At 34.6% G+C, this 16,396-nt stretch overlaps 1 protein-coding gene across 1 annotated transcript in view; it reads left to right on the top strand.

Moving 5' to 3' along the window:
- The window catches only part of DCC (DCC netrin 1 receptor), a 1,450,760-nt gene that overhangs the window by 1,370,997 nt on the left and 63,367 nt on the right, over positions 1–16,396 (top strand). Inside the window, exons 24-25 of the mRNA XM_043979362.1 lie at positions 7,624–7,850; positions 12,914–13,030. Coding sequence (XP_043835297.1) covers positions 7,624–7,850; positions 12,914–13,030 — 344 coding nt within the window. The remainder of the gene's footprint in view (positions 1–7,623; positions 7,851–12,913; positions 13,031–16,396) is intronic.

Genomic DNA, 16,396 nt, shown 5'->3' with positions numbered 1-16,396 from the left:
GGGGAAAAGTGTAAATTGGACACCAGCCCAACAAGAATTCCTGGAAGAGCTCAAAAAGGAATTTATAACTCAAATCAGAGAGGTATAGGAAAAATTGAGGAAAGAGAGTGTTACAAGAAAACTCTGAAAAGAGATTCAACAGCTTGATAAAAGAGGCACAAAAATTGAAGAAAATAACACTTAAAAACAGAATTGACCAATTGGAAAAAGCACAAAAATCCACTGAAGAGAAGAATTTCTTAAAAAGCAGAATTTGCCAAATGGAAAAAGAGGTACAAAAGCTCATTGAAGAAAATAGTTCCTTAAAAATTAAAATGGGGCAAGTGGAAGCTAGTGACTCAATGAGACACAAAGAAACAATAAAACTAAATCAAAAGAATAAAAAGGATAAAAGAAAATATGAAATATCTCCTTGGAAAAAGAACTGACCTGGAAAATAGAATGAGAAGAGATAATTTAAGAATGATTGGACTACTTGAAAACCATTATAAAAAATAGCCTAGAAATAATATTTCAAAAAATTAAAAAGAAAAAAGGAGAAGGATAAGCGGGAAAATAGGATAGAGGGAAATATATGATTAATACTCATAATTGTGAATGTGAATAGGATGGACTTATTCATAAAAAAGAAGTGGATAGGGGCAGATAGGTGGCACAGTGGATAAGGCATCGGCCCTAGATTCAGGAAGACCTGAATTCAAATCCAGCCTCAGACATTTGACACGGTTTAGCTGTGTGACCCTGGGTAAGTCACTTAACCCTCATTGCCCTATGCAAAAAAAAAAAAAAAGTGGATAGAAAAAATGGATTAAAGATCATATTCCAACAATATATGGTTTATAAGAAACACAGTTGAAGTAGAGAAACATGTACATAATAAAGGTAAGGGGCCACAGATGCTTTAAATGAGTTAAAAAAAAAAAAGCAAGGGTAGCGATCATGATATCAGTACTAAACATATACATACCAAATGACATAGCATGCAAATTCTTAAAGGAAAAGTTAAAATAGTTAAAGGAGGAAATAGACAATACTCTACTAAAGGGGAACCTCATCTTCTTCCTCTCTACACTAGATAAATTTAACCAAAAAAGTAAATAAGAAATATGTTAAGGAGATGAATAGAATTTTAGAAAAGTTAGACATGATAGAACTCTGGGGGAAAAAATTAATGAGAAGACAAAGGAGTATACCATTTTCTCAGATGTACATGGTAATTTCACAAAAATTGACCATGCATTAGGGCATAAAAACCTTACAATCAAATGCAGAAAAGCAGAAATATTAAAGGCATCCTTTTCAGACTACAATGCAATAAAAATATATATTCACTAAAGGGCCATGGAAACATAGGTTAAAAATAATTGGAAACTAAATAATCTAATCCTAAAGAATGACTGGGTCAAAGAACAGATGATTTCATTAAAGAGAAGAACAACAATGAAATAAAATACTAAAATTTATGGGATGGAGTCAAAACACTACTTAGGGGAAAATTCTATCTCTAAACACTTATATCAGTGGAATAAAGAGCAGAACAATGAATTAGACATGCAACAACAACAAAAGAAAAACTAGAAAAGAACAAATAAAAAATTCCTAATTAAGCAACAAATTGGAAATTTTGAAAATCAAAGGAGAGATTAATAAAATTGAAAGTAAGAAAACTATTAAACTAATAAATAAAATTAGGAGCTGTTTTATGCGGGCAATGGATAAAACATTGGTTATTGTGATTTTTTTAAAAAGAAAGAAAATCAAATCACCTTTATCAAAATGAACAGTTTAGGGGCAGCTAAGTGGTGCAGTGGATAGAGCACCGGCCCTGGAGTAAGAAGTACTTGAGTTCAAATCCGGCCTTAGATACTTAACACTTACTAGCTGTGTGACCCTGGGCAAGTCACTTAACCCCAATTGCCTCACTAAAAAAAAAAAATTAAATTAAAAAAAATGAACAGTGTGAAGTCACCATCAATGAAGATAAAGTTAAAGCAATTATTAGAAGCTATTTTGCCCAATTATATGCCAATAAACCTGACAAAAATGGATGAATATTTACACAAACATAAATTGTCCAGATTAACAGAAGAGGAAATGTAATATTCAAATAACTCTATATTACAAAATGAAATTGAACAAACCATAAACAAACTCCTTATGAAAAAATCACCAGGACCAGATGGGTTTACAAATAAATTCTACCAAGCATTTAAAGAACAATTAATCCCAAGACTTTATACACTATTTGGAAAAATAGCCAAAGAAGGAGTCCTAAATAGTTTTTACAGCACAAATATGTTACTGATACATAAACTAAAAAAAAAAAGCAAAAACAAAGAAAACTATAGACCAATTTTCCTAGTGAATATTGATACAAAAAAATTTAAATACTAGCAAATGATATGATGGTATATTTGGAGAATCTTAAAGAATCAACTAAAACACTTGTACCAAAACAAAAACAAACCCAGGAACTATTACAAAACACTTTTCATATAAAGTCAAATCTAAATAATTGGAGAAAATTTAATTGCTCATAGGTAGGCTGAGCCAATATTATAAAAATGGCAATTCTGTCTAAATTAATTTACTTATTCAGTGCCACACCAATCAAATGACCAATATATATATATATATATATATATATGTGTGTGTGTGTGTGTGTGTGTGTGTGTGTATGCATATATATATATATATATATATATATATATATATATATATATATATATATATATATATATATATATATATATATATATATATATATATATATATATATATATATATATATATATATATATATATATATATATATATATATATATATACACACGTGTGTGTGTATATGTGTGTATATATTTTTTTACAAAGCTAAAAAACAATAGATAAGTTTTTAAACAAATGGATCATGCAAACCTCCTAGGGTTGTTGTGAGGATCAAATGAAAAAAATGGGAGAAAGTTCTCTAGTCCAAGGTTGTTTTTCAGTGATATCATAAATGTACAAATCATGTACAATTTATCTCAATATATGTTGTGAGAAGTTGGCCTATACCTTGTTTCTGCCAAACTGCCTTTCAGTTTTCCCTGCAATTTTTGTCAAATAATAATTTCTCATCACCAAATCTCTTATCTTTGGGTTTGTCAAACACTAGATTACTTATGGTCATTTACTACTGTGCATTGTGTAACTAATCTGTTCTACTCATTTACCACTCTATTTCTTAGATGCTACCAGATTATTTTCATGATTAGAACTTTGTAATGCAGTTTGAGATCTCATATTGCTACTCCACTTTCCTTCACATTTTTAACTGATTCCCTTGACGGTGACTCTTGTTCTTCCAGATGAATTCTGTTATTGTATTTTAGCTCCAATTGTTTAGATTTTACTTTGTGGTAGTTTGAAATTTTACTTTGTTCCAGACTCTCTAGGTAAATGAGGGGGAGGGGGAGGAGCAATGGAAATACTCCCACTTCTCTTATTGGTCTCTACACATTTAGGTAATGAGATTTTTGGTGCATTCTGCACTTAAATTTGTAGAATCAGAATGTCAAAGCTGGAAAAGAACTTAAATCTACATCATTTTAGTCTGACCTTTCATTTTAGAGATGGAACAGCTGGGAGCCACAGAGGTGAACTGATTGGCCCAAAGTTACATAATTAGTCAGGGGAAAAAAACAAAGTAGTTTATCTTTGGCTGTTTTTAACTTCCCTTGGCCTTAGTATTCTCATGTATAAAAATAAAGTTGGTTAAATGAGATGATCCCCAAGGTCCCCTTAACTCTAACAATCTATAATTTGGACAGATTCCAAAAGAACTTCACTGAGAAGAACTTGGCTAATAAGTATTTCATATGATGTATGCATTTAAAAGGACAGCGAGGTGGCACAGTGGAAAGAGTGCCAGGCCTAGAGACCAAATAAGGTCTATTTCTGGAAACTCAAATAGAAATGCTAATTTTTTGAGGAAAATTGTCTGTATAAAATGCTGATTATTGCTTCTGATAAGATCACTTTAATATATGTGTATGTGTATGTATAAAATTCAATTTTTAATTTTTTTCAACTGATAAACATTCTTCTCTACCTAACACCTCCCCACCAATTTTTTTTTAAAGGAAAAACACAAAACCCTTGTAAAACTAATGCTTATTCTCTGCCCAAAAAGTTAAGTATCAGTCATTGTGAAACTTTTTCTGTACCCTGACTCCATCACCTCCCTATTAGGTGGTGGGTAGCGTGCTCCATCATTGGCCCTTTGGAGTTATGATTTGTTACAGCAATGATCAGAATTCTTAAGTCTGAAAGCTATTCATCTTTAGAATGTTATTTTTATTGTATAAATTTTTCTCTTGTTTTTCTTCATTTTACATTAGTTCATATACGTCTTCCCAGGATCCTCTGAAATCATCTCCATATTTCTTATAGCACAATGATCAGTCAACCAACATTTACTATGTGCCAGACACTGTGCTAAACTCTGGACATTCCTTTTCATTTGTAAGCCATCATCAGTTCAGCCATTCCCCAATGGATAGAAATCACCTTAATATCAGATTATTGGCTACCACAAAAAGAGATATAAATATTTGTATGCATATGAGTACTTTTCCTTCTCCTTTTATCTCTTGGAGAAATAGGCCTATTAGTAAGTAGTATCACGGGGTCAAATGTTATTCACAATTAATGATTTGGGGATCATAGTTCAATATTGCTTTACTTAATGGCTAGAACACGGAAAGAGTGCTTTATAGGAATGAGGAATGGTTTGTGTGAATGCCTGGAATTGGGAGGCCGATTGTTGACTTAAGAAAAGTGAACTGGACTATTAGTCCAGTATATAAAGGAGAATAGTATGAAATAAGACAGTAAAAGGAGAATGAGGGGAGTAGTGCTAACTGTGAGGTTAAGTGCTAAGCTAAAGAATTAATGTGGTCTTCTAGAGTTCATTTATCCTGGAGGGGCAGAACACAATGAAATCTTTAGGTTTTTAGGTGGCACAATCCTAAAAATGAAATATCAAGCTCACATTGATGAACTTTGAGAACATTCCATGTGTGAGGAGGCAGAAATTAGAGGATGAACGTTAGTGTCAAATTTTAGGAGAAAAGATGACTAGCTCCGAACTATTAGCCTAGACCTAAGAAAAGCATCTAGTAGCCGTGATGGAAATGCTAAAAGATATTGGCAACGTATTGCTCTGCAGACAAGAAATCAAAATTTACAGGTAATCATCAGCCAAGGGATGGAGGACAAAGCACAGCTATTATCCCTTCATTGTGTAAAACTATGGTGTAGCCATATCTGTAAAGCTGCCCAGTATTTATTGTTAAATCCTATGAAAAGGGAGAAAAAGGGAAGGGGAATGGTAAAGAGAGGGAAAGGGAAGAAAAGAAGCATTTCTCTAATTCCTTTATTCACTAGACACTGAACTAAGAGCTTTTTACAAATACTATCTCATTTGATCCCCACAACAACCCTGTGAGGTAGGTGCCATAATTAGCTTTATTTTACAGTTGAGAAAGCAGAGACAAACAAAAGTTAAGTGACTTGCTCAGGTTCACACATTGTCTAAGGCTGAATTTGAACTCGGGCCCAGCCCTAGCACTCTATCTAATGCTCTAGCTGCTTTTATAGAAGACATAAAGATGTTAGATGTGTCCAATAAAACTCTCAGACAAATATTTATTAAACATCTGCTGTACCTAAAGCATGCTATGCTAAAAACTATGCTCAGAGATAGGAAATTAAAATGACTAAAGAATGGAGGGTAGTAAAATTATAATAATAATGGATATTTATATAGAGTTTTAAGGTTTGCAAAGAACTTTATATACAATGCATCACTGGGTGTTCACAATAGTTCTATGATGTAAATATAACAGGCATTACTATAGAATCAATTTTGTTGTTCACTCATTTTTAGTCATGTCTGACTCTTTCTGACCTCATTTGGGGACTTCCTTTCTCCAGCTCATTTTACAGATGAGGAAACTGAGGCAAACAGGGTTAAGTGATTTGTCCAGGGTCACATAGCCAGTAAGTATCTGAAGCCAGATTTGAACTCAGGAAGATATCTGCCGGCCTCCAGGCCTGGCACTCTATGCACTGTGCTACCTACCTGCCAGAGAATCATTTTACAGAGGCTTACAGAGGTTTGTGACTTGTATTAGTTGGTCATACAACTAGTATAGAAAATAGAATTTGAATTCAGGGTTCTTCTGACTCCAAGTCAAACCCTTTATCCAGGACATCACACTGCCTTGCTAATATGTGCAAAGTCATGTGATTCTAGCTTGGGGGAAATGGGAGAGGGACATAAAGCAGATACTAAATAGGGATAGAATAAAGTTTGTAAAAACAGAATGAGTAGAGGAAGGGAGGACATAGAATAGTTTATCAGATTCTGAAATATTCAAATTAATAGACACTTTTTTAAACTCGAAAGGTATTTTAGGATAAGTAAACAGATTTTAAAGTAACATTTTATTTTTCCAAATTACATGTAAAAACAATTTTTAAATATCTTTTTTTAGGGAGGGGAGGCAATGAGGGTTAAGTGACTTGCCCAGGGTCACACAGCTAGGAAATGTCAAGTGTCTGAACCCGGATTTGAACTCAGGTCCTCCTGAATCCAGGGCCAGCGCTCCATCCACTGTGCCACCTAGCTGCTCCCTTTAATTATCTTTTTTTTTTTATTTTGAATTCACAGTCATTTTATACACTACATGGTGAATATTAGGAACTCACAGTACATACAAGGAGATGAAAATTGCAAATACCTTTAGGTTCAAGATAGACAAATAGATTTATAAATGATATGTCTAATGGGTTGTTAAGAGGATCTTGATGCATTTAGAGCGCATCCTTAAGTTTTGGATGTAAATTTCAAGGACAATCATACTATTTCCCAAATTTTGCTATTTTTCTTTTTTGTTTGTTTGTTTCTTTTTTGTATACATATAGTCTCCATTTTGGAAGGATGCTGCTTATACTTAAGAAGGACTTTTAAAATGTAAATTATCACAGTCCAAAGTAATTTTAAAAAGTAATTTCCTGTATAAACTTTCTCTGTACAACCCTATAATAGGTGGGTTTTTTTTGTTTGTTTCGTTTTGTTTTTCGCCTTCTGAGAGCAAGCTTCTAAATAGAACGTACAGTTAGGGAACTGGCACGCTAAGATCCTTTCTTGTTTGAGTTCCAGCCTTTGGCAAAAATCCTGTCCTTTTCTTTGCATCATTCTTTTCAAAGCAGCTACTCCATTTATCTTCTAAGGAGAAGTTGCCAGTAGCTATCTTACACTGGAACTCCTAGGATTGGCATGTGACTAACCTATTGTCACATCATGGATGAGCCTGAAGGTTATACTGGAGGAGGAGTCCTTTGCATAAAAGATGAGCCTCTGGAGATTTAATATGGCATCTTATACAATATGATTTGTCTACAGAGGGGTGAGAGAAAAGATGGCCGAATCCAAGTTCACTGATTCCTGGATCTCATAAGCCAACCCCAGGGAGTCCTTTTCTTTCATGGATGGCAGCTAATGGAAAGACTTGAATGAATTATTCTGGGAGCAGCAGAATACTGGGTTTCATCATCTCTTCACAACTCCTTTCCTAGGAAACGAGCCACCCATAGTGCTGGCAAGAGGAAGGGAAGCCAGAAAGACCTAAGGCCCCCTGATCTTTGGATTCATCATGAAGAAATGGAGATGAAGAATATTGAAAAACCGTCTGGCTCAGATCCAACAGGAAGGGACTCACCAATCCAGGGCTGCCAAGACATCACGCCAGTCAGCCATAGCCAATCAGAAACACAGCTGGGAAGCAAGAGCACATCCCATTCAGGTAAGTGATCATGTCATTGAGCTCACTGAAAGCTTATTGGTACCCTCTGATGATTTTCCCTACCTGTTTAACAACAGTCCTCTTCAGATTACTCTGTAAATAATTTGCATTCATTTATCTATGTCTTGAAAGTGGATTGTTATTCAACCTAATTGTAAGGTTGTTCATATTTTACCCTTCTCTTTCCTGTTGCCTGTCTCTTGGCAAATTTATTATACTTTTAAACCTCTACCCAAGTGTATTGGACATGGTAGATAAATATCAGGAAATCATAACTCTTAGCATCTTCTGTAAAAGTATATCTAATGGCAGTATAACTGTTGACTCAAATGAGTTTGGGGAGTCTCTGTAAATAATGAATTGTCTATGCTATTTTTGTCCCCAGTTATGGGGATAATTGAGATTTGGCTGCAAAACTTTTGTATATTCATTTCAAATCATGCAAGGGAAATTGGAGGTCTGAAAATGCCGAGTACCATGCAATTTGAGCCCTGATTATTCTAGAGATGATCTTTTTCCTCCATGCAATCTCATTATCAACATGCTTGCTGAATGATTTTATAGACAGTGTCTACATGAATAGCATTGAAGAAGAGAACAGTAGGTTTTTTTTAGTCCGTGTACGTATAGACATGCCCTAACTCCCATAATTAGATAGAGGTGTTTGTTCTAATGGTGTTTTGCCTCCCGTAGTTGCTAATGTTTGATTAACAAGGCAAAAACACAATGTTTCCTGAATCAAAAGATCACCTGACCCTACCATAGATCAGGAAAAGCACATCTCTTTGGCTGAGAGTTAGATGAAGGGATGAGTGGCTGCTATTGTATTATGTATGTCAAATATTTTAATCATTGGCATATTTTAATTATAATAAGCATACCCAGAGACCTCATGCCTAAAAGAATGCAGAAAATGCTATTACAGTGAATACCATTATAAACTAGCATTCCATAGTCTTTCCTGCAACCATCTCATTCACTCCTATGGGTTCCCTAGATGATATGTACAACCTACATGATAAGTACAGTATACACACACTTATAAATGCATTCACATGTGCATCCATATAGGTATATTTCACATGTGTGTACACATCTGTGTACTTACATGTATGTATATCACCTATGTGTATATGCTTGTATGTATATATACATATATGCATGCATACACACATATATACATGTATGTATGTGTGTGTGTGTATATATACACACACACACACACACAAATAATCCCTCCTTCTGATTTCACTGTGGTACCACAATTCAATTTGTCTCCCATCTTCATAGCAGAAGGTTTTTCTTTTACTGCTTTCTCCTTCAGAACCCATACCCCATCAGTTAAAAGAGCATTTGACCCAGAAAAGAAACTTATTCTGCCACTTCCAAGCTGTATGATAGTGGAAAAGTCATGAGGTTATAAGGATAATAGATTTAGAGCTAGAAAAAAAATTAGCAATCATTAAATACAACTCTTCACTTCAAAAAATGAAGAAACTGAAATCCAGGAAAGTTAAGTGATAACAAATTTTACACAGATAGTAAATTTCAGAGCCAGGATTGGAAATCAAGTCATAGCATCAAAAGGCTAGACTGCTGAGTTATGATTTCTAAAACTTGAATAAACCAATTTATTTTAAAAGAACTTTCATATCTACCATCTCAGTTATCCCTCCCAATGACACTGAGAGGTAAGTAGAGCAAGTATTATTGCCTCATTTTACAACCAAAAAACTAAAGTTCAGAAAAATTATATTGAGGAACAAAATTAATGCAGATAGGATAAGATGAACAACTGCCATTTGGGTAAAAATATTTTTTCTCAAATATGTGGGATAAATGACTGATATGCAAGATATATAGGGAATAAATACAATATAGAAAACCAAGAGGCATCTTTTAATAGATAAGTAGCCAAAGGTGATCCCCAAAATCAGAAAAGTCAATGTTGGAGGGGCTTGAGGGAAAACAGACACACTAATAAATTGTTGATTGAATCGTTAATTGACTCAATCATTATGGTAAGTAGTTTGCAGGTGTTGACATATAGGGTGTCAGTTAATTCTACTTAACTTTTTGTTTATTTCAGGCAAAATTCATGGTAAGGTGGGTATGGAAAGGGAGTAGTATATCAGGAAATGACTATGATAAATAAAAGACACTAATCATTAAAAAACACATGCATTGTACATTGGCAGGGAAAACCCATTTTTTTCATTGTCATTTTAAAAGTTTCTTTTCTATATTTGTCAAAATGTGAAATTTCCAAAATTAAACTTACTTTTTAGGGAGAATAAAATATCAAGAAAAATTGAGAGGAAGAGAGAGAGATAAAGGAGGTGTATGGACTTGTCTAGGATCACACAAGAAGGAAGTAGCAAAGTCAAAATGCTGCTTTTCCCCTTAGGTCATACTCCTATTTGGACTGTGTTCATCTGAAAAACCACTTAGACAAAGTTTAGTGTTCTTAAATGGTCAGATTGAGTTAAATTGAGACTTACTATTCAGTTTGGCCTTTTCAAAGCTTTTCAACTAGAAAAGTGTGAATTCATCAAGACTTTAAAATATGTGCGTGTGCCTCTAAGATTACTTAAAATAACAAAGTTGAATGGAATAATGGTGAATAAAATCAATCAGTTGATTTGTTAAAAGATATATTATTACCCAAAAAAGAAAGAAAAGGTAAAAAAAAGAAGAGATCACTTGAGGCTTTGGAGGTAATTAGGTGTCACTCATTGTAGATGACCCCTGGAAAAACACTTGCCAAATAAAAATAAACAAAACATAAGCAGTAAAAAAGGTTTACTAGGGGAAAAATGTAACTATCATAGGATTTTAAATTGCTCTTTTAAAATCTGAATTGTCATGTTTCTGTACAAATAATTCCACAAAGACATAACAGGAATGACTATGAAAAAGATCGAGGTGTAGGGGATACATATTTTTATTGTTGCTGTCAGTAAAATAGCAAACTTACAAAATGATGACTCCTTAGTGTGTGAAAGGATGATCAGTGGAGAAATAGAATTAAAATATATGAAAAATGAGATACTTTGGGGCAGCTAGGTGATGCAGTGGATAAAGCATTGGCCCTGGAGTCAGGAGTACCTGAGTTTAAATCCGGCCTCAGACAATTAACACTTACTAGCTGTGTGACCCTGGGCAAGTCACTTAAACCCAATTGCCTCACTAAAAAAAAAAACAAAAAACAAAAAACAAAAATGGGATACTGCGAACACAAACACTCATCAAATCTCAAATTATGCCCAAGGAACATGGCTTGAAGTTTGATAAAGGTAATGACTATGAGAAACAGGTTTAAAGGAAAGATAATAAATGTCATTTTGAGTTATTTTGAGTTACAGGGACTAGAGAAAGATATTTGAAAGCTATGTCCATAGAGGTGTTAGTTGAAGCCATGACAGTGAATGAGCTTGCCATAGGAGAAAGAATGTGGAGGGAGAAAAGAGACCCAAGAGGGAATAGAGAATAAGAAGTTCATTTCACATGCCAGCCATCTGCCTTGTAAATGTATCATACATTATGTGGACAATTGGTAGCAATTGAATGAAGACATTTCTGATTCTGGGAGAACCTGGGGAGGGGTAAGGAAACAAAAGGAATGTAATTATATCCTGAAAATATAAGTTTTAACTACAAATTACATAATGATATTTCAGTTAGAAACTCATATTTACCTAAACAAAGTTGATAACATGATTTCTAAGTCAATAGTTGACAATTTTACTGAAAGATTCTCATCCTTTCATATTGCCTGAATAAACATTCATTGAATCATATTGTGATTAGTAAATAAGAAATTCATATTAAAATTTAAACATTTGAAAGACTCAGACTGTATTTATACATCAAAAGAAATAGCTGATTGTTTAATTCATTGGAGAAAAATCAGTGAACTTCGTTTCTTGACATTGCTGGGGAAAAACATGTAGCTATTGATGGTATTTTTGACTCCTCCTTAAAAACAAAAGAGAAAAAAAAAAGTTGAATTAAGTCAAGTCATTAATTATGTGATGGAATATAACCTGTTCCCAAATTAATTTATATTTGTGGATTCAACATTTAATTGAACTAATTGATTTGGGTAGATGTTTTGATTTAACATAAACACAGGCTTAGTTTCTCAAGTGTAGGCAGGCAATGGAAACTTATCTACTCTAGCTATTTTTAAATCATGTATTTAATAGCATAGGGAGTTGATATTTAAGTCAAAAAATGTATATATGAATGAAACATGGTGTAGTGGAAAGAAAAATAGAGTTAGATTTAGGATTCCTGGATTCAAGTTGTACCTTGACCCTTTAGTATCTCCATGACCTAATAAATCACTTAATCTTTCTGAATTCATGCCACCATCTCTATTATCACAGTCCGAATTTAGAGTGGGAAGGGACATGATCAGTCATGTAGTTCTCCTGATGCCTGAAAGGCATTCTCACTAAGGAATTCCTTGACATAATGTAGTCTTTCAACCTCTGCTTTAAGAGCTCTAACAAGGGGTAAGCCACCACCTCTCAGGCAGTCCTTACCACATATGGACAGCTCTGATTGTGAGTTTTTCCTATATACCTACATTTGCCTTTTTGCAACTTTATACCCATTGCTCCTGGTTCTTCCCTCTAGAGCCAAACATAGCAGATCTAAACCCTCTTGCTTATGACAGATCTTCAAATACTTGAAGAATAGGAGGGACAGAGGGGATGGTGTGTGATGGATTTCTTCAAATAGTCAAATTTGTTTTGTTTTATCTAGACCTGTAATTTCATCAATAGGGAGAACTCTCATTGTGGAAGTTTCCTCTATTGCCATAAGTGACCTAGACTTGATTCCTGCTATTGATACTTAGTATTTGTATGACATTGGATGAGTTTCTAAAAATCTCTGATCCTCATCCCGTGATCTAATTCTTATTGGCTAAGGCAGAGACCATAGAGATCTCAGACAGGGGAAAGAGTTTAGACATTTTGATGCAATGATCAGCTGAAGTAAAGAGCTGTGCCACTTGGTGAGATGGCTCATGAGGATGGATCAATTCTCTTCAGGTGCTGATGCTGAAGAAGGTGGGAGCACTATGTCTACACTAGAGCGGTCACTTGCTGCCAGAAGAGCTACTCGGGCCAAACTGATGATTCCAATGGACTCACAGCCAAACAACCCCAGTGAGTAAATAAAGGACCTCTCCCCACTCCTCTGAGACCAGCCATCTGTCCTGTACCTTTATCACAGCAAATAACAGAGATTTCTCTCACTTAGATTTTTCCTTCCCCCATGGAAATTAAGAGATAATAACGAACATCTACAGCTGTCTTCACAAAGCAGAAGTAGAGTTGTGAATGGAAAGTGGGAGCCAAGAGGCAGTGAGATGTATAGAGCTTAGGGAGCCACAATGACCTGGGTTCAAGAGCTCCCTCTGGCAAACACTGCCTCTGGGTGTCCCAGAGCTAGTCTGCTCCCCTCTCCGTGCCCCCAAGAAATTTTCTAAGACTATAAATTACAGAACAATAGCCAATCTGCTTTGGCAAAGTGGAGTTCTCTTCACTAATGAAATTATGATTAAAGGAAAAAGAAAAAAATTAGAAGGAAGAAAAGAGAACAAGAATTGTAAACCCTTTTCTATGCAATCATTTTAAAAGACTATGAACAGTTCCCTGAGTAACTGTCCTGGTGTTCCCAACAGGATTATAATGGAATCAAAAGATTGGAGCTGGGGCAGCTAGGTGGCATAGTAGATAGAGCACCGACCCTGGAGTCAGGAGTACCTGAGTTCAAATCCGGCCTCAGACACTTACTAGCTCTGTGACCCTGGGCAAGTCACTTAACCCCAATTGCCTCACTAAAAATAAAAAAATTTTTAAAAATTAAAAAAAAAAAGATAGGAGCTGTAATTTCTTGATGATATATGAGGGTTTGGGAATACAGGATGGAGCATAAATATAACAGGCTGTCTAAGGCCTTACCCAGTGTGACAAATGAAAAGTCCAAGACATGGTGTCTAGGTAATTAATAATCAATTAATTAGACTAGCAGATATTCACTAAATTGAGGGCAGTGGTTCTCTCAGTAACCAAAGAATATCTCATATGGAGGTGCCTTCAAGAAAAGGTTCTAGCATCTGATGTGGGGAGTAGGGTCTTGGGAGGACTGGAAAAGGTCTGCCACAAAAGATGGCATTTCAGGTGAGTGTTGAAGGAATCAAATGACTTAATAGTTGAAGAGGATACTAGTAAGAGGAGACCTGTGATAAGTGGTCAAAAAATAGTGGCATTTCCGGATTGCCAATGACATCCCAGCCTCCCTACTCCACAATGGTCACCTCAGCTCTAGCTTACTGTTTTCAGAATTCTCTTCCATGACACTCTCATTACCAAATACCTTATGCTTCAGCCAAACCGGACTATTTCCAATCCTTCCAAGCTTGCCTTGCCTTTTCCTACATTGGTACTTTTGGCTATACTATTCTATCTTTCTAGAATACTTACCTGTTCTTTACCTTTTAAAATCCTGTCCATTCTTCAGAGAATCTTTCAAATGCCACCTCCTCTATGAAACCTTTGATCACCTCAGCAAGAAGTAATTTCTCCCTTTTCTGGACTCTGTAGCATTTCTATTCTATCACATTTAAGGCCTTTCATCATTTACTTCCTTGTATCAGAGTTTCTTTTTTATATGTCTTAGGTCTTTTACTAGATTATAAACTCTTTGATGGAAGGGTTTGTATAGTATTCATCATATTATTCCCCAGTTCCTTCATATAGTGCCTTGAACATAATAACACAATGTATATATTTTTAATAAATAGATAAATTATATTACCTTGTCTTGTGCTATCATTAACTATGTACAGAGAAGTTTCTAATACAGAGTAGTAGAAGGAATTTCTTCACTGGGAGTTCTCTGCCCCAGCAGAATTACAGGAGCAGATCCAATCAAACTTTAGATTTGTATGTTATGTATTTTCAACTTTTTCACAGCACTCCCACATTGTTGAGCTCATTTTAGCCGCATGACCACATATACATAGAGAAGTAACCTTGCAAATCATATAGTCCAATGTCCCTCAATTACAGAATAGGAAAACAGGAACAGTGAAATTAAGGTGATTTACCCCAATCACCTGGTAAGTTCATGAGAGAGATAGAACCAGTCTAATGAAGTCTTCATTTCCTTCCACTGACTCCCCTTAATCATAGTCTCCTCTACTTAAGAATCTCCACCTTTTCTCCCCTTGATACTTGAATCTGCAAGGGTGGTGTTCACAAATGACAAAGGATTTATTTTTAAATGGTGATGCCCAATCCTTTTGTTCAATGGACATTAATGTTAGAGAGAGATAATGGAATTCATTTCTTCGCTAGTGATCTTGTCAAATTCCATTCTTTCCATCACCTTCAATTTTATTATTTTCTTGTTTTTTTAAAAACATTTATGAACTCAAACCATTTTTAGCGATCATTATAGTTTTTTTTTTAACAAAGGTTCATGCTTCCTACACAATAAAACAAGCTCTGCACATTTGACTAAAATTAATAAGGTCTTGGGTGATTGTGTGGGAAAAGCTACATATCTACATGCCAGCACAATTATGATTTCATTCATTAAAACAGATAAATTTCTACAAATTCTGCTTCAAATTGTTTAGATTTATTCAGGTATGTCAAAAGCCTTGACTAAACCAATGCTTTTTCATATTCCAGATTCCTAATCATATCTATAAAGACAATGTTTGCTGCAATGCTTTTTGATAATTATTTTAGGAGGAACATACTGTTTTCCATTTCTCCTTTTGCATTTCTTACTGAGATCTGTAAAATGTTAATTGACAGATAATGTATCTGCTAACTGAAGTTATCTTTAGTTCTTGGGCATGTATTTAATATTGTTGTAGAGCAGAATATATTTATCTATGTTAACATTCTGTGCTAAACATCTTAGTGAAAAATAGAATTTGCAGTAATATATGATTAAGACCAGCATATGTATAAATAGAATAAATTATGGTATGACAATTGCTGTCATTTTTTTAAATTAAAAAAGTCTGTACAAGGTATAATTTTTCCTATTGTTATTCTTCCAGTCTGTTAAATATCTGAGATATGCAGCATAGAGAGAATGTTCATTTACTTTGGTTTACATGTGCCACAGAATCCTGCTTAGAATCAGGTTAGATACTAGATTACGAAATCATGAAACAATGTCTGCCTTATATAGTTTTTAAAGGAATTTCAAAATATTCCTTTGTGACTAATCTTTACTTCTTCTTCTTCTTTTTTTTTTTTGGTGAGGCAATTGGGGTTAAGTGACTTGCCCAGGGTCACACAGCTAGTAAGTGTTAAGTGTCTGAGGCCAGATTTGAACTCAGGTCCTCTTGACTCCAGGGCTGGTGCTCTATCCACCGCGCCACCTAGCTGCCCCTAATCTTTACTTCTATCCTTAGTAATGATGATGAGCTAACATTTATAAAGAACTTTAAGGTTTACAAATTGTTTTACAAATATTAACTCATTTTATCCTCACAACAACCCTGG

The sequence above is a fragment of the Dromiciops gliroides genome, chromosome 1 (genome assembly GCF_019393635.1).
Source record: "Dromiciops gliroides isolate mDroGli1 chromosome 1, mDroGli1.pri, whole genome shotgun sequence".
Lineage (NCBI taxonomy): Eukaryota > Metazoa > Chordata > Mammalia > Microbiotheria > Microbiotheriidae > Dromiciops > Dromiciops gliroides.
Note: the sequence above shows the minus strand (reverse complement) of the source record. Positions and strands in the feature narration are given on the sequence as shown.